Source organism: Mus caroli, unplaced genomic scaffold (assembly GCF_978045245.1).
Source record: "Mus caroli unplaced genomic scaffold, Mus_caroli_1 scaffold_9, whole genome shotgun sequence".
Taxonomy (NCBI): Eukaryota; Metazoa; Chordata; class Mammalia; order Rodentia; family Muridae; genus Mus; species Mus caroli.
Window position 1 is genome coordinate 86,426,320 of NW_028227264.1, and position 27,763 is coordinate 86,454,082.

At 43.6% G+C, this 27,763-nt stretch overlaps 1 protein-coding gene across 1 annotated transcript in view; it reads right to left on the reverse strand.

Moving 5' to 3' along the window:
* Nucleotides 1-27,451, reverse strand: part of Stab2 (stabilin 2) — a 169,737-nt gene extending 142,286 nt beyond the window's left edge. Inside the window, exons 1-5 of the mRNA XM_021173976.3 lie at nt 27,196-27,451; nt 22,429-22,562; nt 16,381-16,496; nt 1,375-1,460; nt 221-290 (exon numbers count right to left, since the gene is read on the reverse strand). Of these exons, the coding sequence (XP_021029635.1) occupies nt 221-290; nt 1,375-1,460; nt 16,381-16,496; nt 22,429-22,562; nt 27,196-27,285 (496 nt within the window). The 5' untranslated portion in view covers nt 27,286-27,451. The remainder of the gene's footprint in view (nt 1-220; nt 291-1,374; nt 1,461-16,380; nt 16,497-22,428; nt 22,563-27,195) is intronic.
* Between the last annotated feature and the right edge of the window lie 312 nt (nt 27,452-27,763).

Here is a 27,763-nt window from a genome sequence, read left to right on the forward strand (position 1 = left end):
GTCCATCAACACATGGATGAGTAAAGAAAATGTGGTGCATATACACAACAGTATATGAGCTCCAGTTCCATGCTCTTTGTTACAGCAATGGAAAGCTAAGACACAAATCCATACAATTCTGGAGGCTGGAAACCTAAAAACCACAATTAAGAAACAAAGTAACCATCTCTGAGCATTTTAAACCCTCCCAGTGCTTTAAGTGAACACGAGTCAGACTCACCTGCTGAACAATTGGGCCCAAAAACGTCTTCAGCAGCACAGTTCTCACAGGCTGTTCCACGAAAGCCTGCCTGCAAAACACAGGTGGATGACGTCAGACTCCAGGTCATCCCAGGTGACTCCCATGCTACCTGGAAAGCCTCTGGGCAACTCACTGGCCATCTGGCCAGTGTTTGCTTCTCAAATATGTCTTTCCTCTGGGCCTTTCTCTCCTGAGTCCCTTGAAGTCTTCATGTATGTCATAATGCACTCATTAATTTTGTTTTTTAATTTTACTTAATCAAATTTTAAAAAATATATCTTGACCAGTTTCCCTTTTTCCACTCCCTAACCTCCCTCTCCCCAGATCCACCGCTCCTCTGTTTCCCTTCAGGAAAGAGCAGACCTTGCCAGTGATAGCAACCAAACATGGCATAACAAGATACAGTAAGACTAGGCATAAATCTTCATATCAAGGCTGGGTGAGGCTCCCAGTAGGAGAAAAAGGGTCCCAATAGCAGGCTAAAGAGCCAGAGACTCCCACTCCCACTGTCACCAAGGTAGTCTGTTCTGCCGCCCCCCCCCCCCCCACCTTTGGCTAAGAGTCTAAAGCCCTATAGAGGAAGCTGTCTGTCGATCCAATGATATAAATAGTAAGAGCCCACAGACCCACGACAATTTCACCTAAGGATGAAATAAAACCACTTCCAGTTCTGTTGTGAAGGTAGCTGGACTCGAGTCCCGTTAGAAGGACCTGTGTTTAATTCCTCTACAGTTTGAAATTGTCAGGAGTCCTTTTTGTTAGATAAAGAATTTCTTCAATCGCCCCATTCCCCTGGTTGGCCCAGGGTGGAGAGCACCACCTGAAAGGTAGTCTAGTAGTAGAGATAATTACTAACAACAGCAAGAAGGGACAGCTTATATCCTTAAATGTATTCATAAGGTAGCTTTAGCTATGTGACCCCATTTTATGTCTTCAAAGAGGGTCATTCTGATCTTTCTTCGGGCTTTACAGGTGGGTATAAGAGTGAGAGATGATTTTGTTGCACATCAAGAATTCATCTTTTAATCGTGTTACTCTTAGAGGCTTCTCCTTGTGTGGGCTTGTCATTAAGGTAAATCAACAGTGGGAAGGGGGAGGCAGCACTTCTGGGTGGAGCAGATCTTGGAACTTACCCGGCAGGAGCAGCTTCCCGTTCCTTCCATGCCTTCATCACAAACACCCCTGCCACCACACGGTGCCCTTGCTCCTCCTGGGCACTCTGGAACAGTCAAACAGACCAGATTAATCCATTCATTCTAGACTGAGCAAGGGCATGCTACAAGGTGCAGCCAGCCACTTAGTGTGTTTGTTGCCAGAGACAAAAACCAATCGAAGGCCAGCCCCAATGGTCTGATCACAAGCTGGAGGCCAGCCTGGGCTACCCAGTGAATTCAAAGCCATCATGAGTGAATAATAAGACCCTGTCTTGAAAAACTAAGGTCGGGAGGAGTAGCTTTTTGCTAGAACACTTGCAAAGGTGTGGGGACTGCATGGGGGAACTGAGATTTGAACTTGGAGCAGCAAGGGTGGGGCTTATCAGGTGTAGTGGGGTGGTGACTTGACCCATTCCGTGATGAGCTTTTTTTTTTTAATTATTTTATTTTTTTTATTATTTTTATGTGCTTTGTTGTTTTGCTTCCATGTCTGACTATGCAAGGGTGTCAGATCTCTTGGAATTGGAGCCATAGACGGTTATGAGCTACTATGTGGTACTGGGAGTTGAGTCCATACCCACTAGAAGAGCAGCCAGTGCTCTTAACCACTGAGCCATCTCTCCAGTCCCCCATGATGCATGTAAGCTGAGCAAAAGAGGTTGGGTTTCCCCTAGGGCTGGTTGCAAAGAAGTAAGTGTGCATTTTGCACTTCTGCTGAATTAGAGCTATGACCTAGATCTTCACTAGAGGATTTTTCCAGTCAGTCAACAAACACTCTACCAAACACTGCATGCATACTGAGGCAGAGCTACATTTATTAAGGAATCCAGTTGGGACAATGTCCTAACTAGACAGAATTTAAAATGGTAGCAAGTGGCAGAAGTTTAAGGTATGAGTACCCTGAGGATGAATTTCCTCTCCTGTTATGTGTTGTTCAGTCTACTGTGTGTGTGTGTGTGTGTGTGTGTGTGTGTGCATGTGCGCTTGCATGCGTGTGCATGTGCCCATGTGAGCTTTGTTGACGTGGGCTTAATATTCAATTAAGTTTTCACTATCTGTCCTCAGACGGGACTTTGAGGTATGTCTGGTTAAGATCCTGCTGTGTTCTTCTACAAGAGTTGCTATAAAAGGCTGACATTAGCCCCTGGCTTCCTTTCTTTGGGTCTCCCTGCTCTTATGGATTGTGGACCAAAACAGCCCATGAGGGCTGTGGGAGCAGAGATGACAAATGGGGTGAATAACCACACCAGGACCAGCTATCAGGAGGTAGATCAACTTAACTTTGGGTGATTTATCACTTATAGAGCTTGGGGGGAATTGAGGGTGGGAACATCAGGGTTGGAAAAGGTCATTAGCTGAGGGCCAATGCTTCATTAGCATGGAGAAAAGCATCAGGAACCTCAGGTGCTGGCTGAATAAAAGCTCAGATTTTATCAGGAGAAAGGACAATGATCCTGTAATCTAATTGAGGCTACATAACATTCCTCAGGTAGAGGTGTATATGAAGGCTTAGAATTCCCCAGAATTCTAAGCCCTGCTAATAAAGAGAGTCCCCATTACATACCAAGCCACAAAAGATTATCTGGTCAATGGTAGACTTCCCACACCTGTCTCTCTATGGGATCCCTTTTTCCCACATGAGTTCCTGCCATGGTGTAATAGAGCCAGCCCCCTGCCAACGCTATGCCTCAACTCCAGATCTCCCGTTAAATAAGCCTCTCTTCTTTATAAAGTTAGGCTGCCTCAGGTGGTTTGTTATAGTAACAAGCCAGGTGGGTACACAGGGGCAGGACGTGACTATTGAGACCATAGAAACAGTTCTTAGATCAGGTGACTCATCTAAGAATTTGCAGATTCCGTGGAGGATGAGACTTGACTTGTCCAATGTACACGAGGTTTTTTTCTCTGGCCCCTCCTATTCAAAATATAAGTGGCTGACATATTTTCATTTTTTTTCCAAGACAGAGTCTTACTGTATACTAGCTAATTAAAATCAGCAGAGAGGACATTACAATCTATTCCATATATTCAAGAGGGCAGTAAGGAAAAGTGTGTTAGGGAGAGATGTACATAAGACCCAAGTGGAAAGTTTACATATGGAAACACAACATTTGCATTAAAACACTGTATCCAAGTTACGGCTGCTCAGACGCTGACAAATGTTCAAACTATAGGCAAATAGTACAAAGAGAAACATGGAGAAAATTCTGATATACCAAGAGAACATGAGCGAGCTGTGTGACAATGTCAAGGGGGAAGGAAAAAAAGACACTGAAATTTAGAGTCAGCATTTCCCAAACCTGACGGAGATGCTGAACAACCAGTTCCCAGCATGCAAAGAACCCCGAAGAAAGGCCACACTGTGACAATCGCACGCCACCACAAACTTAAAAATCAATGACAAGAACATCTCACAAGCAGATAAAACCAATATGTAGTGTGATAATAGAGGCCAGTTACCATGATAACAGCTCCCTGGTTGGATTCAATTCCACCTAGACAACAGTGGTTCATTTATCTTTAAAGTACTAGAACAGAAACAATCTGAAATATCACCTAAAGCAATATATGCAAAGAATAATGACATAATGAAGATTTTTTTCAGATATATAAAAGCTGAAAGAGAAATGTAATTAATTGGTCTGGAAGAAGCAAACTGAGAGCAGATAGAGATCTAGAGACAGACAAAGGGATGGGAAATGCTGAGCATAGTCGCTGGGAGCTTAAAACATGGCTGGTTAAGGCCAAATTGCCAGTGCTGCATAGGTGGCTCATGGCACTTTGTAGTAAGGTGCAGGGAACTAGAGCAGCAGGCTTGAGATGCAGGGATGGAAACACGATGCAGTGGGTGTCTGTGCATAAGGTGATATAATGCGACTTGAAGGTAGACTGCAGGAAATGCAAGGTGTCTCTATATACACAGAAGCAAATGCCTAACTCCCTAAATAAGCAGTACAGCAAACACGTTGATGAGAAAGTAGGATTATATAAAATAATTAAAAGGGAGGCAAAGGAGACAAAGCAACAGAGCAGATACAATAGAAAGCACCCCAGATAGTGGATATAAACCTGCCATATTAAGTGTAAATGGTCTAAATACCTTAATTAAGTGGTGTGGGTTATCACACTAGATGAAAAGTTAAGAACTGAACTGGGTGGATGGCTTAGTGGAAAAAGCACTTGCCTCACAGAGTGAAAACTGGAGTAAGGTTCTTTTAAACCAATATAAATGCCAGACAAAGATGGGATCTCAGGGCAACCTGACTCATTAACTGGTTGCATCGGATGCAACTGAGAGGCCCTACCTCCCTCACTGGTGCTTTAGACTTGCAACATCTGCCTCAGGCGTGCTCATACATGTATATGTCAGTGCAAACCACACACACACACACACACACACACACACACACACACACACACACACACGCTGCATCACATTTGTGAAGACTTATTTTATTTTATTTTATTTTATTTTTGAACAGGATCTCCCTGTGTTGCTGGCCTGAACTGGTTTGGTTGTGTAGATTAGGCTGGCCTCAAATTTCACAGGCAATTCTCTTGCCCTTGCTTCCCAAGAGCAGGAATCGCCCTGGGAAAGACTCACTTTAAATATAAAGGTACAAATGTGTTGAAGGTGAGGAGGAGAAAAGGATGTAACACATTACCTGCCTGTGGTGGTTTGAATGAGAATCACCCGACAAGCTGCTTTTGAATGCTTGTTCCCGGTACTGTTTGGGAAAGATTAGGAGGCACCTTGTTGGAGGAGGTGTGGCCTTGTTGGAGGAGGCGTGGCCTTGTTAGAGGAGGTGTGGCCTTGTTGGAGGAGGTGTGGCACTGGGTTTGGGCTTGAGGTTTCAGATACCCATCCATGGCAGTCCAATCTCTCTCTGTTTCTCTCTGCTTTCAACTTGTAGATAACATGTAAGCTCTTAGCTACTGCTCCAGCACCACGCCTACCAGCCTCCCACTCTGCTTTCTGCCGTGGTGGTCATGAACTCACCCTCTAAAGCTGTAAGAAAGCCCTAATTCAACACTATTTTGGTTTGTGTGTGTGTGTGTGTGTGTGTGTTTGTTTTTTTGTTTGTTTTGTTTTGTGTTTTTTCGAGACAGGATTTCTCTGTATTGCCCTGGCTGTCCTGGAACTCACTCTGTAGACCAGGCTGGCCTCGAACTCAGAAATCCGCCTGCCTCTGCCTCCCAAGTGCTGGGATTAAAGGCGTGCGCCACCACGCCTGGCTAAACACTATTTTGTTTCTGTTGCTGTAAAAGATGCCATGACTTGACCATAACATTTTTAAAAAAATTTTTTTTTACAGCAATAGAAAAGTAGCTAAGACACCACCAATCACAAGTAAGCTGGGGTGGGTAGAACTCAGCAGACAAGTAGATTTCAGAGTAGGATGTTTGGACCAGGGATAAGAAAGATCATTTTACAACGTTATGACTCAGCAAAAAAAAATCATAATTTTAATGAACCAGATAATATCATAGTAAATGAAGTAAATCCCCATAAAACTTCAGGAAGAAATAGTTAAATCCAGTGTCACAGATTTGGACACTTTTCTCCAATAATTGATGGAGTGAGTGGTCATCAAATCTTTAAAGCCAGAGAACCCTTGAGCAGCCCTGTCAATAAACTTGACCTAATTGACACAGAACACTGCCTAAGGACTGCAGATCACTCTTGTTTGTTTGTTTGTTTGTTTGTTTGTTTTCAATATCAAAAGAAACTTTTTCCAAGAGAGATGATATTTTGGGCTTAGGGTTCTAAAGCAACTCTTCACAAATTTGGAGAGACTGAAATCACATTAAGATTGCTTCCTGACCACAATGGGATTCAATGATGTATAGAGGCAAGATAACACCAGTTAAATCCTAAAATAATGTTATGGTAGACATTCACAAACAGACCCTGAGTGGAAAGGCAAAGGTACTGGAGTGACCAAAATGACTTTGAGAGAGTCTGAGTTAGAGGACATACACAACTCAGTTTCCGTGAGGCAGAGGAGTAACCAAGAGTAATTTACTCCCTAGCCAGATGAATTGGTATTGCACGGTAGTGGTGAAGGGCCAGCCATGGCCAATTGAATACAGAAGAGAAGCACACATATGGTTAACTCCTTTCTAGACTCCTCCCAAAGCAGTACACTAAACGGAGAATCTTTTGAAGAAATGTTGCTGGAACTGGATATGACAGCTCGTGCATCAGGGGTAGATTTAGGAGGGTCAGGAGTTCCAGGTGACTCTCAGCTACATACTGAGTTTGAGGCCAGCCTTGGTTACATGGTCTCCTGTGCACATAGGCAGGCATGTGTGCATGTGCGTGTACACACACAGAGCCAAAAACAAACAAACAAACAAACAACAACGAACACCTCACATAAATGTTGTTGAAATTATTGGAAATAGTTGGAAATGAGCTTTGATCTTTATCTTTGCCCAGACAAAAAGGCTAACATGACCTAAATATAAAACCTAAAGCTGTGAAGCTTTTAGAAGAGATCTTGTGAGATGCTAGGTGAGTCAAAGATGCCCAGGTGTGATACAAGGAGCCGCTTGTAGAAGAAAAACCCGCCCTGGCCTCACCTTGCAAAGGCGCTGTTTAGAGGGCACAAAGGGAGACATGGACAGACAGGAAGTGTTTGTGAGTCACAAATTCAATAAACAGCCTGTGTCTAACATATTTAAAGACCTCTCCAAATGTAACGATAGAGAAAAACTGACCCCAAAGGTATGCAAATAGGAAAAAGAGCCTGATGCCTGAGACAGCCTCATCGGACATGCCACTCCATTCCAGCAAGCCTCTGTGTAAGCGGTAACATTTGTAACGCACTGGTAGCCAAGAATGGTTTTGAATCTCAATTATTTGTTGAGCTGATGTCCTTCTAAGATTATGTCTGTCCAGGAAGGCAGATAAGAGGAATTTTTACAGATTAAATTGCTACTTAATCTTTGTGTCTAGACAGGAAAAACTCTGGTGATCTACAAAAGTGAGCATTGGTGAGAATTATCCACAATCTATGAAATGCCAAAAAAGTTAGTTTCAAATTATCGCCACCTATCTGTAGCTATACAAAAAAGGAAGATGGGTTAAGGGTTGTCATTAGGTAATGACCAGATCTGAGGCCACCAACTCTGAGTCTGACTGGTGACTTCCCGTGAGCTGCTACGATCTTAGGAGTCTGCTCAGACATCCTCTGTGCTCTCTCTGTAAAGAGCCTTGGCCAGTGTGTTCGCCGAGTGGGAACATTTTGATTTGTTTTAGAGAATCTTTTGGATAAATGGGGATGTTATAAAAAGAAGCACATTTGAGATGTAAATTAAAATAATAAAAATGCTTATTCTATACTTCTTAGAACAGTTAAAGAAAATTAAAAGAATAACTATATCTGCTTTAATTATGAGTCCCCAACAAACAAAACCCTCATACACTGTTGAAAAAAAAAAAGAAACAAACTAACAAACAGCAACAACAACAACACTAGGAGGGCTGAAGAGTGGCTGAGAGGTTAGGAGTGCCTGATGTCAAATCTCATGATCTTGAATTCAATCACTGTGACCCACATGCTGGAAGGAGAAATCCAACTCTCCTCCAAATTGTCTCTGACTTCCCTGTACATGCCACAGCACACACATGTGCTCACATAGAACAACAACAGCAACAACAATAGATAGATAGATAGATAGATAGATAGATAGATAGATAGATAGATAGATAGATTAAATAAAAATTTAAAAAGGAAAAATGATCAGATACTTTAGAAAGTGGTTTGAAAGGTTTTATTTTAATTAATTAATTTATTTTTACACATTCAACATATAATCTAGCTCTCCTATTTCTAGGCATTTATTTAAATGAAAGAAAGGTACCAGGTCCCATTCAATTGTGAGCCACCGAAAGAAAAACTACATCCTCAAAAGACTCGTTACCTAAGTGTCCACAGCATCCTTATCCTTAATCGCCTTAGGCTGGAATAACCCTGAATGTGTCTGACTTAGTGAGTAAACTCTGGCAGCCACAGAATGGAGCGATGTGATGAATCATGGGGAGTGAGCGACTGTTCGGATCTGGGATGCAAGGTCCTAAGTGAAGAAAGCCAGGCTTGTCCAGGGCAGGGATGGCTCAGGGATAGAGCACTCCCTGTGTAATGGTGTGGACTTGGGCTTGGATTCTCAGAATCTACAATGAACCTGGACTGCAGAACATGCACCTACAATTCCTGCTCTCCTACGGTGACATGGGAGGCAGAGAAGGATGACTGCTCAGAAGCCGGGGGCCAGCTATCCCTCGAGTCACCTACCACAGAGTGGTGTGTGCAGCAGCACACGGGAGACTCTAACAAGGTGAAAGGCAGGGACTGACGTTAAGGTAGTTCTGACTTCCACACACCTGTACCTGTGTGAGCACACAGAAAGAGAGGGGTGGGGAGGAAGAGTAAGAGGAAGAAGAGGAGGAGAAGGAGGAAGAGGAGGAGAAGGAGGAGGAAGAAGAGGAGGAGAAGGAAGAAGAGGAGAAGGAGGAGGAAGAAGAGGAGGAGAAGGAAGAAGAGAAGGAGGAGGAAGAAGAGGAGGAGAAGGAAGAAGAGAAGGAGGAGGAAGAAGAGGAGGAGAAGGAAGAAGAGGAGAAGGAGGAGGAAGAAGAGGAGGAGAAGCAAGCAAGCAAGCAAGCAAGCAAGCAAGCAAGCAAGCAAGCAAGCAAGACAAGCTTTTAAAAAAGCCTAAGTAACCATATGCTACTAGGAAAAGCTTTTACTATATGTAATTTATGACTGAAAGATACATGCGTGAAACGCCCATTAGAACTGGTGTGTGCTTCAATGTCAGGTTAGGCAAAGGTAGCTATGTTCTTGTAGGTGACTGATCTTTCTTCCATTTAGAACACAGCTGTGCCTTTCTCTCTAGCTCATACCCACTGGCGTGAGGGCAGGGTCTAAGAGGCAGATGCATTTATTTGTTGTAGGGCTGAGGATCATCCCAAGGCCCTGTTCACACTGGACACACGCTATACCGCCTGATGCCCTCACCCAGACGTGGGCTTTTAAGTGTGTCTCTCTATTGTTACATGCCGTGGTCTCATTGCATCTCAGTATGAGAGTCCAGGAAGAGTTTGCTCAGGGTTTAAACAACCATTCAGCAAATCAGAGTTGTGCCAGCCAGGGCCAAGTGCTGCTTTTAAAGTTTTCTTTGTTCATCTGCTTCTGTTTGATGGTACCCCTGATGATACCTATCACTATATATAAGTCAATCAATCAATCAATCAGTCAATCATCGATCAATCAATTGATCAACCTACCTACTTATCATCTATCTATCTATCTATCTATCTATCTATCTATCTATCTATCCACCATTATCTATCATCTATATCTATCTACCTATCAGCTATTATGTTTCTAGGAAGCCCTCTGATTCTGATCTACGGTCTCAGCTTTTGCATTTTGTTTTCATCATCATTATCACCACCATCATCATCATCCTTTCTTTCCTTCTAGACCCAGAACATAAGGACAAGCACGTTGCTTGTACTATCTTGGTAATGTAATGCCCAAGACCCCTAAAAGGAAACGAAGGCACAGAGAGGTAAGATAAGAAAGTCACACAGCCATGGGTGTCACAGGGAAAGATTCTCGATGGCTCTGATTTTAGTCTGTGACGGCTTCTCTGCATGATTGCTTCTTTCCCCACCTAGATTACAGATTTTTACAAGTCTCCGGTTCAGCTGTCTGACTCGTGTAATGCTGGTGAGTTCTCAGTTATCGCTTTCCAAGCTGGCAGTGGCAGCTCTTTACGTTTTTGGGAGAAAGTAAAATGATGTCTAGTCAGATGGAGGGACTGGCTAAGGCTTATTTCTAAAGAGGAACCTTGATGGGTGTCCATCTTTGGTGTGAGTGGCTCATTGGCTCACGGCCATCCTCATGCTTGCCTGCAGCTGTGCATTCGAGCTGTTGGCAACATCTGTCCCTAGGGGGTTTCCTAAAGCCTTAGCAGCAGCCACTCTGTAGGAAATGGCACATTTTTTTCTCTGTAGAAACTCCTTTTCCTGACTCACTAGTTTGAAAACTTATTGTTAGGTGAAGTGTCCCCTAAAGATATCTGTGTTGAAGCCCGACTCCCATGTGATGGTGGCAGGGAGGTGGGGCCTTTTGGAAGTGATTAGCTGTGGAAGAGCGGGCAGATAGGGCTAGTGGCAGTGTCTGCATAGCCCTGGGATCCTCACTGGGGTCCCTGTACAACTGATTTTTCACATCTGTTTCTGGGTCAGTCTCTTTTAATCATCTGTGACTTAGAGGGTCATGGGCAATGTGACTAGCCTTGGCCTATGTGTGATTATATGCAGCATGTAGTAGGTGATCAATAAACAGTTTCCTTTTATGGGCCGGCTAATCCTAGGAGTAGTTTTGGGAAAAAAAAGTCAGGAATGTGGGGATGGAGAGGGTCCTCACTTTATGGCCTAAGTGGGGTCTTTTAATAATATGTGAAAACTACTTAATTGGTTTTAAAATAAAAGAAATTAAAGCACAACTGAACATTTATTTTCCGCATCTGAGGTCATTAAGGGTCACCCTGGAGCTTGGGTAGCAGAATTGGCTTTCTCAGCAACTGCGCTTGAGAGAGCAATCACAGAATCTGCTTCAGGGATGCGATTGTGGTTCCTTGTGAGGCTGAAGTAGCTGATGAGGCTATTTTAGGTTGTTATCACGGTTTCCTTAGGTCACGGCTGGTGGGTGGCCTCCGTGTCAAGGCTTTCCACATATATCACAAGCTGTCAGTGGATCACAAGCTGGTCTGTTGCTTTAAAATAAGATAATTCATTTCCTGCTCAGCAAGAGGCAGGAGGGCCCTCCCTGGAGCCTTATCTTTTAAGAGGTCGTCTAGTCAGGCAACCTTTGCTCACTGCGGTGCTAGCAGAAAACATACGCCAGTATTCCAGGGATCTCTTTAGTTAGAACTCTCTGCCCAGGAAACCTACGTGAGTTAACTTTCTTCAAGTGAACTCAACCTTATCTATCCCTCAAAGCACACACGAACTAGCAGGACAGAATGGCTTTGGTTCACAGATCCGTTCTGTATTTGTAAAGTGTGTAGCACCTAACGAGGTTCACAGCAAGGAAAAGAAAGGACTGAGGAGTGGAAACAAACACAGCACAAAACCCAGTCTCATGGAATATAGCAACATTGAGCTGGAAAGGGAGATTGGAGACAGTTTCTCCTCTGGGGCCTGAAGAGGTGGCTCGGTGGCTAAGAGTGCTTACTGCTCCTGGAGAGGACCTGGGTTCTGCTCTCAGAACACGTATCTGGTGATTTACATCCATCTGTAACTCAGGTTCCAGGGAGAATCCAACGCCCTCTTCTGGCCTCTGTGGGTACCTACATGCATGTGGTATGGATAAATTCTAACAGGCAAACACACATGCACAACAACCTGCCTACCCAACTACCTACCCACCTAACTAACTAACCAACTAACTCTTTTTAAAAAAACCCATTGCTCTTTGAAATGGACTGCTAAGAACACAGCTGAGCTGTAGTGTACGTGACTTTTTTTGCACCCGTTCAGACTCTTGTATCATACAAAACCATTGCATTCAGGAGTAGCTATAAAGAAAAGGGATGTGTAAATGAAAAACAGCTGGTTTCATCTCAAATAGAATATTGGACTGAGCATAAGGTCCCCAATGGGGTAGCTAGAGAAAAGACCAAAGGAGCTGAAGGAGCTTGCAGCCTCATAGGAGGAACAACAATATGAACTAACTAGTACCCTCAGAGCTTCCAGGGACTAAACCATCAACCAAAGAATACACATGGAGGGACCCGTGGCTCCAGCTGCATATGTAGCAGAGGATGGCCTTGTTGGACATCAATGGGGTGGGTTGGTGAGCAGTGGGAGGAGGGATGGGATAGGAGGTTTTTGGAGGGGAAACCAGGAAAGGGGATAACATTTGAAATGTAAATAAAGAAAGTATCTAATAATAATAATAATAAAAAGAATATTTGCTGCTCAGTACCGAAGGTGGTGGTGCATGCCTGTCACCTGAGCAGTCTGGAAGCTGAGGCAAGACTTTTGCCAGGATTTAAAGGCTAGCCTGGGTGCTATAGTAAGCTCTGGAACAACCTGTGCTGAGCAGCAAAACTTGGTTCAAATGCATTGGTTAAAAATAGGTTTCTCTGTTAAGCATGTTTGAAAAAGTAGCAGTAATTTTAATTAGGGTGAGTCAGATTAAACTGAAGTAAAAACATCTTTCTTATCTTAGGATGCTGTTTCTCGCCCTCAGTGAGGATGCATGACTTAGTCTTATTTTTAGAAGATGATGGGTGATATTTTTCTTCTTTTCATTTTGCTTTTGGTGTTTTCTGAATTTTCAGGATTGTTTGCTTGTTCCCAGAGTCAGGCATTATAAAAATACCTCTCACAGCGAGCCGGAGACACTGCTGACGGACGTGTTTATTATACCATGCAGGAAGCGGGTGTCCCATCTGCCTCCAACACAAGGTCATAGGGGAGGTTGGGAATGTGTTTCCTCAGAATAGAGGGATGGACCTGTGTCAGCAGCTGGCCTTGACCTGGCGGAGTTGTAAAGTGATAGTCAAGACCAAAGTTATCAGGGCCACAACGTGGGTGAGGTAAAACGGGCAAGCAAGGGAAGGGTTTATCTTCTTCCCGAGAGGAAGGAAGGAAGCCCTTTGTGACATTTGGCATGTTCAGATTATGAAGATAAAGGGAAGCTCCCTTTGGCCTCACTAGAGAACAGGATTAATGTCCGGCATCCATTTTCATGTTTCGCCTCTCTGGCCATTGGCCTGTTTTGAGGAAATGCCTCAGCATTCAAACAAATATTTTTTTAGCACTTCTGGTGCTGAGGGAGAACCTTGACATATTTGCCAACCTAGCATAGCATGGCGGTGACAGCTGCTAAGGATGTGAGTCCTGTTTGCAGCTCCTGTTTTAGATGGTGCCCATGTTTAATAAGGGGCTCAGAGAAAGGCACCATTTTACCTTCCCTTTGTTATAGGAGATCTACTTCAAAAATGTTCTCATGCGGTCTGGACGTAGTCAGCCATTCCTTCTGTTGGACACACTAATATGTCTCAGACAAAGCTTGTTCTTGTCTATGCTATGCCAATAACTGCACCATCACATTCATTTTTATGAGGTAGAAAAGACCTAAGCACTCTTTCTGGTCTAACAGGAAGGCTATGAGAAGTGGATGCAGTCACGGATATGTTTGGCACCAAAAGCCACCCTTGAACTTGGAAAGCTTGTGGCCACTCTAAAGATAACTGATTCAAGCACTTGAGTCTGGTATACTAGAGCCATAGACATATGCAGGGTCGGCGGGCAGGTGTGATGGTTAGCTATGATTGCAACTAGACACAGCCTAGAATCACCTGGGAAGAGAGCTTCAGTGGGGGATTGCCTACACTGAGTTGGCCTTTGGACTTGCCAGTCATGGGACATTGTCTTAAGTTAATGAATGTGGGAATATCCAGCTCACTATGGGCAGCACTATTCCCTAGGTCAGAGATCTTGAACTCTCTAAGAGGGCAGAAAGCAAACTGAATACAAGCAGACAAGTGAGCAAGCACGTACTTTTTTCTTTCTGCTCTTGACTGTGTGTTTAATTAGCTAATTGAAGATACTCTCTTGACTTCTCCACAATGAGGGATGTAATCTGGAACTATAAGATGAAATAAATCCCTTTCCCTTTGCAAGTTGCTTTGTTGTCAAAGTATTTTGTCACAGCAACAAACATGAAGTCAGAATATGGAGTAAAGCTGGAATGGAACAATTAATAGACAGAATGGTTAGGATGTGTAAATCCCAAAGCTTTATCTTCCAGGGCAAGAAACACACTCTAGGCATTGGCTAGAGGGGTGAAGACACCAAGAGATGAGCTAGAAACATCCTTGACCAGCTCTGTTCTAGGCAGAAGACAAGAAGGAAATGTAGTAACCTTTGGTGCCTGGTGTGCCACTTAGCATACCAAAGGGAAGCCAGAAAGGCATGTTCTTCAAACCCCTGATTCTTGTAGTCTAAATGGGAATATTCAAAAATTATATCAGATGATGAAGAGCCCAGGGCATCCCTATACCTAGTGCCTGTAATGAGAAATAAGTGGGAGTCATTACTCATGGAATCATTAGTTATGGGAAAACCATCAGAAGATACAGATGTGTGTATAAAATGAGGTCAAGGATTGAGAAGACAGAAAGAAAAAAAATCAAGATAAAAATTAGAGTCTTAGACACTTAGAGTCTCTGTGTGCTGGTGTGTGAGGTCCTGTCTTTCCTCTTCCCTGTCTTTGGAAAGGTCATTCTGAGCTTCAGTGGCCATGCACAGTTATCTAGTCAGACAGAAACAAAGCAGAGAACACCTTGTGTGACTGAGTCACAGAGGGATATTTCCGTGCTCTCTTAGAAGCTAAGGAAGAAGTGGAAAATTCATAATGAACTAAAATTTTCAGATTTTAACTGCCTCAAATGGGAAGGGGACTCACATAGTTAGCCTACCACAGAAAAGATCCAGTTAATATTTGGGTACTGACACCTGTAATCAGTTTGAGCTAGCAAAGGTTGTGATTGGCCACAGAAATCAGAAGTTATTTATCATCGACTCAGGCTCCCTACCGTGGAAGCAGGGTGAGGTTAAGTTTTCTGGGTACATGCTGTGTTAGTCTTCTGTTGCCGTGATAAACGTTATCACCCAAAGCAAGCTGGCAAAAGAAAGGCTTTGTTTGGTTGACACTCCCGTGTCATTGACCATCACTGAAGGAAGCCAGGGCAAGAACCTGGAGGAGGGAACTGAGTAGGGGCCCTGGGAAAAGGCTGCTTGCTGTCTTGCTTGCCACCCTGGCTCTACCTGCTTCTCTGGCCCATCCAGCATCACCTGCCCAGGACTGGCACTGCTCACAGTAGGTGGTACCCTCTCACACAAACCACTGACCAAGAAAATTCCCCAAGGACTTGCCTGTAATAAGCCAACCTGTTGAAGGCATTTTTCTTAGTTGAGGTTCCCTCTTTCCAGATGGCTCTAGCTTATATCCAGCTGACAAAGTCAAATCAACCAACTAACCAGCCAGCCAAAATACCCTAAGAACATCCATACATGTTCCTATAACTCCATATGAAGTTACCTCTACAGGCTTTCTGACGCTAGGTCTTTTAAAGTTATGTGTGTATATATATATATAAAATCCTTAGGTGTAAAATTATAGAATGCTCCATGGTTATTTTAGTTTAGTTCACTTTATTTTTTGGTTTTTCAAGACAGCCTTTCCCTGTGTAACAGAGCCCTGGCTGTCCTGGACTTGATTTGTAGAGCAGGCTGGTCTCAAACTCAGAGATCCTCCTGCCTCTGCCTCCCCAGTACTGGGACTAAAGGCGTGCGCCACTACACTCACAAAGTTATGGTTATTTTCGAATGGATAAAGAGAATTATATCAGTCTTTTAGATGCTGTAATGGAGTTTATTCTTATGAAAAGTTGTGTGTGTGAGGTTATAAATGTCCATTGTTCTTTCTTTGGACATTATCTTTTTACACACACACACACACACACACACACACACACCTCCTTGATACACATGTATTTCAATTGTATCCTTTTGTGACTTAGAAAAGATCTTTCTTTTATTCTTTCAACCTCTCCTTTTTCCTTTAGCTCTTGCTATTTAGCTTAGGTTGGTCTAAAATTTGCTTTGCAGGCCAGGTTGGCCTTGAAATGATGATTCTCCTGCTTCAGCCTCCTGAGTACTGGGTCTATAGGATGTGCCAATAGGCTTGGTTCCAAAGAATTCTTTTGAAGAGAGATCACTAACTGTAGCAAGCAGATTCCTGTATAAAAGATTGATGGGAAAAGAGATGTTTCTACATGTAGACAGAACAGAAAGTTCTAGAGAATCATCCTCCCATTCGTCTTTCCTGCTATGCTTCTGTGAGATGGGGTCTGGAGAAGCACACTTCATAATGCGAAGATTTCGTCGCTTACCCATGCAGTCTGGGCCCCAGTGTCCTGGACAACATTGAGGTTGCAGGTAATCCTTCCTACATATATGGCGGCATCCAGGGATATCCATGACGTAGGAGTGGATGTTAAGTGAATACCTTGAAAAATAAAGAGAGGCTGTTAACCTATGACCATTAAAGTGGAGTTATCGTTAGGTGGTGTGATTGTCCTGGATTTTATTTTTATTATCTATTTATTATTATATTTATATTTATTATTATATATATATATAGTGTGTGTGTGTGTGTGGTGTGTGTGTGGGTGTGTGTGTGTGTATGTGTGTGTGTTACATTTACTACAGCATGAATGCATGCGGAGGTCAGAGGACGACTTCGTCCGGCAGGTTCTTTCCTTCCACCTTTACATAGGTTGTGAGGCTGAGGCTCAAACTCAGGTCATTAGGCTTTGGGCAAGCCATTTTACCCATGCAGCCATCTTACTGGTGTGAGCCATGGATTATAAGCTAGGTTTTTAATACACATACACACACATTGATTATTGATAAATAAGTATGTATTAAATAAATATATATTAAATATATATTGCTTGGCTTGTTAGGTAGAATAAGCTTAATTATGAATTCCTTTTTGTTGTTACAGATGGCCAAATGAAATTGAGAAACAATGAAAATAAAAGCTTTTCTAGTTTGTTTCTATTGCTATGATAAACAACGTGATCCAAAGCACAAAGGGCCTATTTGGCTGATACTTAACATGTCCCAGTCCATTATTGAGGGAAATTATGGCAGCAGCTGAAGCAGTTACGTGGAGCAATGTTGCTTACTGGCTTGCTCTGTCTGCTTTTTTATGTAATTCAGGACCCACCTGCCCAGGGGTGGGGTTGGGCCTTACCACATCAATCATCAATCAAGAACAGGCCTCCTAGACATGTCTGTAGGCTAACATGATGGAGGCCAGTCCTTGGCTGAGATTCTTTCCTCTGAGGCTACAATACAGTGACAACAACTAACCAGTAGATACAGTGATATCAGAAGTTATTAAATGGAATGAATGGTGATAATAAGTCTTGGGAGAGTCTGTAAGTGACCCTCGCACTGTTGCTGAACATTCTCTCTCGCAGCTGGTGCGAGAGAATGCCTTATAAGATGCACAAGATCTGCAGATTGAAAACAAACCTCTTCTTTTCAGATTGGTACATTCACTGTACACACCATTTCTGTACAGAATTCTGCCTCTGGGATGCTACCATGTAGTCAGCAACATGCACTAGACCATGTGTGGAGGAAACACTCTGGTATGTCCCTTAGAACAATTTCTAGCATCAAATGAGGTACAGCTCTAGAACGTGGCTCTATGGAGGCTGAAGGTCAGCGCCTGCCTATGACAATCTCTGCATCTGAATTGTTCTAGGGTAATACGTCAGAGTGGAGACCATCTTGAATGAAGATAGTCACTTTCATTGTTCAACTGTGTTGTTTAAAATTGTGTGTGTGTGCATATGTGCATGTGTGTATGTGTGCATGCATGCATGTGTTTGTGTGTGCACACACACGAATGCGTGTGTTAGAAAGATAACTCAGTGTGTTCAGAGCACTTGTTGCTTTTCCAGACGGAGGGCCCAGGTTAAATTCCCAGCACCCACAGTGTGACTCACGACCATCAGTCACTCCAGTTCCATGGGATCTGATACCCTCTTCTGGTCTCAGCAGATACCACAAGCACACGATGCACAGACATGCATTCAGGCAAGGCACCCATACACATAAAATAAAAATGGATACAGAAAGATCAGTGTGGGGACAAGTTCTTCTAGAGCAGTTCCTGAACCGCAGCTGCCTAGCAAGAGACACTTGCTTTGCGGACAGGTAAGTCAGGGACAGCAATGAGCTACTGTCTGAAAGGCTGAGAATGCCAGTGGGGACATCTCTCTGCAGGAAGGGGACAGAGGGAACTCGTGGCGGAAATGCAGGTCTTAAATAAAGGAAGCCCACAGATGTATGAAAAAGTGTGTCTATAACCCAGAAGATACGGACTGAGAGCACAATGAAATATTCTCTCATAGTCATTAGAGGAGTTTTATCTAAAGCCCCCAGTACAATGCTGGTTGACACAGAGCAAAGAGAAGAGTTCAGGGTTGATAAGAATGTCAGTTTGTGCAGCTGCTGTGTATAAACTCTTCTAACCTCCTACGCCTGAGAATATAGTCAATGGAATATATACATATACATATACACATATATATGATCATTTTGTCTTCTATCCATTTATATATATATATATGTACATGTTTGTGTATACACACACACACACACACACACACACACACACACACACACCCCACATACATTTCCTTAGTAATTGTAGCACTATTCACAATAGCCACAACAGGGAAACTTACTAAGGCATTTTTAAAATTTAATTTAATTTATTTTTTGGACATACTAAGTTTTAACTGATTGATGAATGGATAAAGAAAAAACCAGGCATGTGCCACAGAGAATATTGAACATTGCATATGCAATGGATATTATTTAGCCTTACACTAGGAGGCCATGCAATTTGATGTTTGAATTTTTGTTTTTATTTTATTTATTTTTTATTTGTGTAAGTTTTTTCTGCTGCTCTGTGTGCCCAAAGGCCAGAAGAGGGCATCAGGTCTCCTGGGACTAGACTATGGGTGCTGGGACTTGAACCTGGATCCCTCTGGAAGAGCAGCTGGTTGCTGTTGACTGTTGACCTCCATCTCTGGCTCTGAGACTGCAGTTTGTATGCAATGTGGATTAACTGGAGGGTCGCACACTGGGAGGAAAAAGCCAAACAGAAAAGCAAATGCTACATGACCCTACTTAGCTGAGGAAGCTCAGACAGGCAAATGGATAGAGGACAAATGGTCGTAAGGGGGGAAGTGAGGGGGAAGGGAGCCATTTGCCAAATGGTGTCAAGTTCTGGTTATATAAGACAGATAAATTCTAGAAATCTATCACAAAGTCTATGCCTGCAGCTAAGTGACATCAACTTAAAAGTGGATGTGTACAGTTTGCAAAGATGGGAAATTGTAGGTTAGTGTTCTCATCAGAAAGAGAAGGGAGAGGGGGAGGGGCGGGGAGAGGGAGAGGGACAGAGGGAGAGGGAGAGGGAGAGGGGAGATCTCATACTCTTTGTCAAATGGCCCTGCTACATCCAGCTGCAGTGGCAAAGAGCCATCTTCTATAAGCGGCTCAAAGTACCCCCTGCCATTAATCAGTTCACCCAGGCCCTGGACAGGCAAACAGCTACTCAGCTGCTTAAGCTTGCCCACAAGTACAGGCCAGAGACAAAGTAAGAGAAGAAGCAAAGGCTACTGGCCCATACTGAGAAGAAAGCTGCTGGCAAAGGGGACGTCCCAACTAAGAGACCACCTGTCTTCTGAGCAGGAGTCAATACAGTCACCACCTTGGTGGAGAACAAGAAGGCTCAACTGGTGGTGATGTAGACCCCATTGAGCTGGAGGGTTTCCTGCTCAGGTTAACTTGGAAGACAAGGATGCTCTGGCTAAGCTGGTGGAAGCTATTAGGATCAATCACAAGGACAGATACGATGAGACCTGTCACCACTGGGGGAGCAATGTCCTGGGTTCTAAGTCTGTGGCTCGCATTGCCAAGCTGGAAAAGGCAAAGGCCAAAGAACTCGCCACTAAACTGGGTTAAATGTACACTGCTAAGTTTTCTGTACATAAATATAATTAGAAAATTCTCTTCCAAAAAAATACCATCAAAAATACAATACAAAATAAAACAAATAACCAATCAGTTTTTTAGCATAAATGAACAACAGACCCGTTCTCAATTCTAAAACAAACAGCATCTGTGAAAATTTTTAGTGTGTGTATGAGAGGAGGAGGAGGAGGAGGAGGTGGGGGAGGAGGAGGAGGGGAGGAGGGGGGAGGGGGAGGAGGAGGAAGAAGAAGAGGAGGAGGAGGTGCAGCTTGGGTACAGCCAAGTGCTCATCTTGACCCTCATCAAAAGAATATAAAAACATTCTTTAGTAAGATGCCATATCATTTTAACCTTGAACTTTGATATAATCTTAATAGGAAATGAATCATTGCAAACATGCTCTCACTCAGGTTAATTGATTAATTAATTGGTTAATTCATGCATGTACTTGCTCATTCTAGACCATTTAGTGTTGGGAAATGGCTTTATGATATGATGTGATCATATTAGGCAAATGTGAATGTAAAATATTGTTATACAACATCATTAAGGTCTCATTTCATTCATGTTAAAATTGCAGTAATTTGTCATTCCTGAATTAAAAAAAAAAAGAACTCATTTAGTCTGGAAATGCCTCAGCTGCTCAGGTGTCTGCTGTGTGAGTGTGAGGCCTGCAGTCTGGATGCCCCGCACCCACATAAAACACTGGGCACAGGGGTGGCCTCCTGTAGCCACGGCACCAGAGGAGCAGAGACAGGAGGCTCCCTAGAGCTCTCTGGTCAGCCGCTTCTTATTCCAGGCAGCTCCAGTTTCACTCACAGACCTTGTCCCAAAATATAAGCTAGACAGTGTTTGAGGAAAACACCCAGTGTCACTCTTTGGTCTACACATGAACAAACACACACTTACACACACATACACACACACACACACACACACACACACACACACTTACAAACGTACACATGTGCATAATGCGTAAATTAAAAACTAACTTATTAGCCGGCAGTGGTGGCACACTCCTTTAATCCCAGCACTTGGGAGGCAGAGGCAGGCAGATTTCTGAGTTCGAGGCCAGCCTGGTCTACAGAGTGAGTTCCAGGACAGCCAGGGCTATACAGAGAAACCCTGTCTCGAAAAAACAAAACAAAACAAAACAAAAAACAAACAAACAACCCCCCCAAACCCCAAAACAAACAAACAAACAAACAAACAAACAAAAAACCCCGACTAACTTATTGAGTAATGCCTCATTTCTAACTAGCCTAACTGAGCAAATACAAACTTGCATCTGCCTTTGGGCCTCCTGGCTGCACCTGTTAGCAGGTATGCAGGCCCCATTGTCCCCCCTTTGACAGGACCAGCCTTGAAAGTTCTGGATCATAGGTGACCTTCAAGAATGTAATACAGACCTCACACAGACATACATGCAGGCAAACTACCAATGGACATAAGATGAAATAAAAGAATGAAAGAAGAACAGATAACAGAAAGTCTTTACTAACTGGGTGTTCGGGATCCCAGCATAGCCTGGAGCCTTTCTCAGGGTGAGCCTTTAAGCACAAAATCCATGGCCTGGATTGATACACTTCAGTTACAATTCCAGAATGTAATGTAATTACAAGGATGTAATCCAACAGTGTTAGCGTTTTTCTATCCTATCTCTTTGGGTTCTAACTAGTAGTAGGCTCCTCGGCTTATTAGCGAAATAAACACCAGACCCAGGGCTTAGCAAACTGATTTTGTTTTTTTTGAGACAGAATCTTGCTATGTAGCCAAGGCAACCTCTAGTTTTTTTTTTTTTTTTTTACATCTTCAAATTGGAACCCTATTTCTATTTATTTATTTACATATTTATTTATTTACATATCTATCTATCTATCTATTTTGCATTTTGCATGCACGTGTAGGTATACACATTTATGCTTGTTAGCAGAGGCTAAGGCAGGGCTAGGCTGGCAGGCCAGAGATCTCCATCTTTCTCTGGCTCCCAGTGCTGGGTCACAGGCATCCGCAGCTACACTGGAGTGGGTGCTAGGTTTTGCCCTCAGGTTCTCATGCTCACATATCCAGTGGACCATCTCCCCAGTTCGAGAACCATTTTCAAATGACACAAGACTCCAAGTTGAAAAAAAAAAAAGAAGGGCAAGAGGAAGAGAGTGTTTATGTGCAACACAGTTTTGTATTTAAATGTCAGTCAATGATAATCAAGATTTACACTCAAGTCCATATATTGTGAGTTACCCTAAGGAGTCTTAGAGTAAGAGATAAATCCTGGAATTACTTTGTAGTGTTTGAGACAGGACATTCTAATTTGGAGTCACAGTTCTTAGGGTACCAAAACATGGGCACATGTATCTCGTCATAACAAGTACCTGCAATCTCGAACCCCAATAGTGCCATTGGTAATCTTGATGTAGCCATCTGGACACTTGACTGCATTGTTAATGGAGCAGGACTGGCACTCCGTCTTGATGATTAGAGTCGACTTCTTATCACATCTCTTTGTCTGGGAAAATACAGCAAAGAATATCAGTTCCTGTTATCAGAACCTTGCAAAATATCTGGTATGGCTACTTCTCTGGCTTGCTGCTTTCAGCCTTATCTACCTGGAATCAGTGATGAGCAAGTAATGTCTGCCATGGCTGTGGGGGGTGTACAGGCATACTGCTTAGGCTAAACACATACACCATTCTTCATCCAGAACCGGGAGCCCCACGAGGTAGGTTCATGTCAGTACACACAATTATCAAAACGAGGAACCGGAACTATATTGCAGAATCCCTGTGTCAAGTGGGCTAATGCTATAGAAGGTTATTCAAGACCAATTGTTCATAGGTTGATTATTCTCAAGGATAATATTGAGATAATATACAGAATAATAATATACAGAATTGTTTCCACAGGTATATCTGCTGTGGAGCTAGTGCTGGGCTAAATGCTAGGGTAGACGGCTTCTGTTCCAGTGTGGTCTGTAGTATTTAGATTTCAATCCAACTGAGAAACAGGTGGCATGTGAGTAAGGATTGTTGTTGTTGTTGTTGCTGCTGCTGCTGCTGTTGTTAGTTGCTATGGCCTGTGTCCCTAGAATGCTGCCGGACACACCATGATATTCAGCAAATTATGTTGGTTAAACTAATCTGTCAGGCAGGCATACTAGGAACAGCTATTTGGCAACGTAAGGCGGCCCAGAATTAACTGCTTAAATGAATGATACAGGCAGACTGTGGTGTGTCCACTGTTGCTCCTAATGCTGGAGCTGATCCTCCTAGATAGAGCTTTCAAGCTTCCTTAATCTCTCCATCAAATTTAGTCTACAAAAGGCAGAATAAACTTCGGAGCCTGGTGGGGAGTGTAGATCAAATTCTACATCTTGTGAAGTGTGCAGCCTGGACTGAGTGCCTACTCTTTGTTATTAGCTGTTAAAAAGGAGACATTAGTAGCTAACTTTCCATGATGTTCCAGGTGCAAGCTGCCCGGCACAGTGCCTGGGATAACATAGTAACAGATGATGTTTCCTGAAACCTTTCTTCATCCTGAGAAACTGAGTCTGACTGGTGATCTGGCCTTACCCAGGGTGATCTGTCCCTATTCGAGACTAACTAACCTCCATCCTCCAAGGGCGTGCTTTCCCGTCTCTTCCACAAAACCATTCTCATTCTTTCTTTCCTTTGTTCAACTTCAAGTCTTCCAGCAGTTCGTTATTGTTCTTGTTTCTGAGAAAGGGTCCTAAGTAGCCGCACCCCCTCAAAGATGCTTAATAGCCAAAAATGGCTCTGAAGTTCTGATTCTTTTGCTGCTACCTCTCAAGTGCTGGGTGTGCTCCATCACAATGGGTATATACAGATCCAGGGATAGGACCCCTGGTCTTGTGAATGCTGGGTAAAGACCAATTGAGCTATGACTCTAGCACCCCAGTTGTTAGGCTTTGCTCTCTACTTAAGAATTCCAGACACTTCAGGGCCTTGCTTTATATTTCTCTGTTATTTTAGCAGCCCAGCCCTGGCTAGGTGTGGTGGGAACCACTATCACCTCTAGAAGGTCATTCATCAGAATATGTGAAGTCACAGAACACTGAGTGGCTATGCAGACTTCCAAAGGTGTCATCTGATTTTCATTGCTCCAGAGAGTAGGCCAAGGGTCACCATTCTCATTGCAGGGAGCATGGGGCAGAGGACTGAAGACAGTTTGGAATATGCGGTGACTTGTCCCAGGTCACATATGAGTTATCAACCTCTTGATTCCTTGATTAGCCCTTTCTTCAAACAAGAGACACAGAGAAAAACTGTCTCTACTTTTGTTAGAAGCTTTCTTTTGGTGATCATTGTGAACCCAAACACCCCTGGCTAGCATTCGTATAATAATGCAATACTCCCTTTAACTGTTGTGGCATGACTCAATTTTTCTAAAAGCAAGGTTTTGTTTCCATCAGAGTTCCTCTTCTGATGGATGAATTGATGGCATGTTCAGTTTTTCTTCTTAATATGATCAACTTAACTCTCTTTTAAAGAAATTTCTTGGGTTGGGGATATGGCTCAGTTTGTAGTATACTTGCCAGCATGTACAACGCCCTGGGTTCAATCCCCAGTTCTGCATAAGATCATGCGATGGGGCAGGCCTATAATTCTATCACTCAGGAGGTAGAGGCAGGAGGATCAGACATTTAAGGTCATCCTCTGCTACACAGCAAGTTTATATGATCAATCTATACCACTAATATAATGTAGTACATCTATATAAGAGAATACTATTTAGCAACTAAAAGACATCATGAATTTGCAGACAAATGGGTGGAACTTGAGAATATTATCCTGAGTAAGATAACTCATATTCAAAAGGACGTGCATGGTTTGTACTCACTGATAAGTGAATATTAGCAATAAAATACAGAATACCCATGCTACACTCCACAGACCCAAAGAAGCTGAACAAGAAGGATGCCTAAGTGAGGACGCTTGAATCTCACTTAGAAGGGAGAATAAAATAGTCCTAAGGGTCAGATGGAGGGAGGGAACTGGGTGGAAGAGGGGATGGGGAAGGGAATGAGGTAGTTCAGAATTAGGTGTGGGGAAGGACAGGAGAGATTGCCAGATAGCCATGAGAATGAATGGAAATCTGCAGCTGACAGAGGTGGGGAGGTAGAGGGAATCTCAAGGATGTGACAGAGATCTGGGATAGGGGAGGCTTCCAAGAATCAATCGGGGTGACCTTAGTTGTGATTCACAGCACTGGGGATATGGAATCTGACGAGGCCATCTCTTGTAATGATGAAGGAGCCCCAGTGGAGTGATAGGGGCACTAACACACTCAAAGAACTTTCTACCCAAAATTTATCTTATCTACAAGAAATGCATGCACGGGGGATGGAACAGAGAATGAGGTAATGACCAACCACTAACTGACCCAACTTGAGACCCATTCCATGGGCAACCACCAATCCCTAACACTATTAATGAGACTCTTAATATGCTTGCAGACAGGAACCTAGCATGGCTGTCCTCTGAGAGGCTCCACCCAGCAACTGACTCAGATAGATGAGGAGACCCATAGCAAAACAGTGGACAGAGCTTGGGGACTCTTATGGAAGAGTTGAGGGAAGGATTGTAGGCCCTGAAGGGAATAGCAACTCCACAGGAAGTCCTACAGAGCCAACTAACCTGGTCTCTTGGTGCTATTAGAGATTAAGCCACCAACCAAAGAGCATACACAGTCTGGACCTAGGCATATACAGCAGATGTGCTGCCTGGTCTTCATGTGGGTCCCAAACAATTGGAGCTGGGGCTATCCCAAAAGCTGTTGCCTGTCCATGAGCTATGTTCTTCTAGCTGGGCTGCCTTGTCTAACCTCAATGGGAGAGGATGCACCTAGCCCTGCAGAGACTTGATATGCCAGGGTAGGGGATACCCAGGGGTGCCTCCACACTCTCAGGGATGTATGGGTGGAAAGATTGTGAGAGGGGGTGACCAAGATTCGGGAGACAGTGAGAAGAATGCAGAGTGAATGAATGGACGAATAAATAAATAAATAAATAAATAAAGTGTGTATATATATATATTTTTTTGTCTCGCATAAATCTGTTTGTCTATCTATCCTCTATGTATGTATGTATGTATGTATGTATGTATGTATGTATCTGACTTTCAAATTACTGTTTCAAATAACTCATTTTACAAACTTAAGCCAACAGAAGAACAGACTCAGCTTAGAACAACGGTCAAGGCCAAGTGCCTGCACAGCAGCAGGCCGTCCATGCTGAAGATAATTGCGACAGCAATCCCTACCGTTTGTGGAGCCCTGTCTGGGGAGGACTAAAGCTTAGTGGGACTAGTTGCTTGCTTACAGTTGAATGGCTAGTGTAGTGGGCAGCCCAAAGGCCTAGCCTCTGAAATATTTTGACGTCGCCATTGAAATGTGCCCCTCTCTAACTTCTGGACTGGAGAGGTACCCACTGTGCTGTCTGCCACATTCTCAGGAAAGTGTCCTCAGAGCCAGAGTGAACTTGTAGCAGCAGCAGCAGCTCTATCTGCTGCTGAGATCCCATACTCCAAATACGGCTTATATAATTTTCCTGAGATTGCTCATCACTGAGACAGCAACCTCTGATACAGGTATGGCAACAGTGTGAGCTTCTCTTGAGTCTTTAAGGTCACCGTGGTCCCCTCCACTCCAGTGGAGGATGGAGGAAGGCACGTGTGAGTGCCTGATGGATTCCGGAAATGTTTCTGATGCTTCCTGTTATCAACAGGGCATCACCTCTCTACCCTGGAATTCCCCTGGGCACTCTCCTATAGCTATGCTCTTATTTCTACATTTGGGAAGATGGCTGATAGATACCCAGAGTGATAAGGTAGCCCAACAAAACCCAGAACATGCAGCTGCCCTGCCAGAGAAAGAGAAATGTCAGTACTAAAATCAGAGATGCCAGCTGAGGAGTGAGCACAGCAGATAAGAAACAGCCAACCCAGCCAGCCCCAGAAAGACAGTGCCTCTGGCTTAGGGTCTTAGTCTTCTAAGCTTTTTCTTGATTTTAATGAAGCCCAGGTAGGGCTTTTTGACCAAGATTAGATGGGGAAACAAAAAAAAAATCGTCTAGAGTACATTGTGAAAGTTAACAAGTAAACGCACAGGAATGTTTATCTTACCAGTTCTGGGGCTTCAGTTGGGGAGCAGGCATTTTGCATAAGCAACCCCAGGAAGATGAGGATTAAAGGCAGCAGCTTGCTCCTTCCCATGCCAGGCTCCCCTCAGGGTGATCTAACGATTTCAACTCCTCTGATGAGTGCCAGGAGAACTCTATCTCCTGTCAGTGGTGTCTGCATTTAAATATTTTCCTTTCCCTGGTTAGGAAGGGAAGGTAGGTGAGGCCAGGCTGAGAAACCACAGGAGCTCAGTGGAGTTGGCTACTCTGAGCTGTATATAAGTTCTGGCTGAGTGACAGGATTTCCTGAAGGGGCTGAGGCAGAGATCTGACCTGGGATTTTTGTGCCTAGCGGAACAACTAGGGATGGTCCCCTCCTATCGCTGTGGCGGATCTGCACTGGACCTGCCTGCAGCCCTTTCCATACCACACCACACCACACCACAGAGCACCCTGGGCCTTTCCATTCCAACATATAGGTTCAGATTTTCTGTAGGGAAAATTTGTAGGAGTGCCCATCACTGTGCATAGACTCAGACACGGAGAGAATGTTCCAGAAGCCTGGTTCCTGC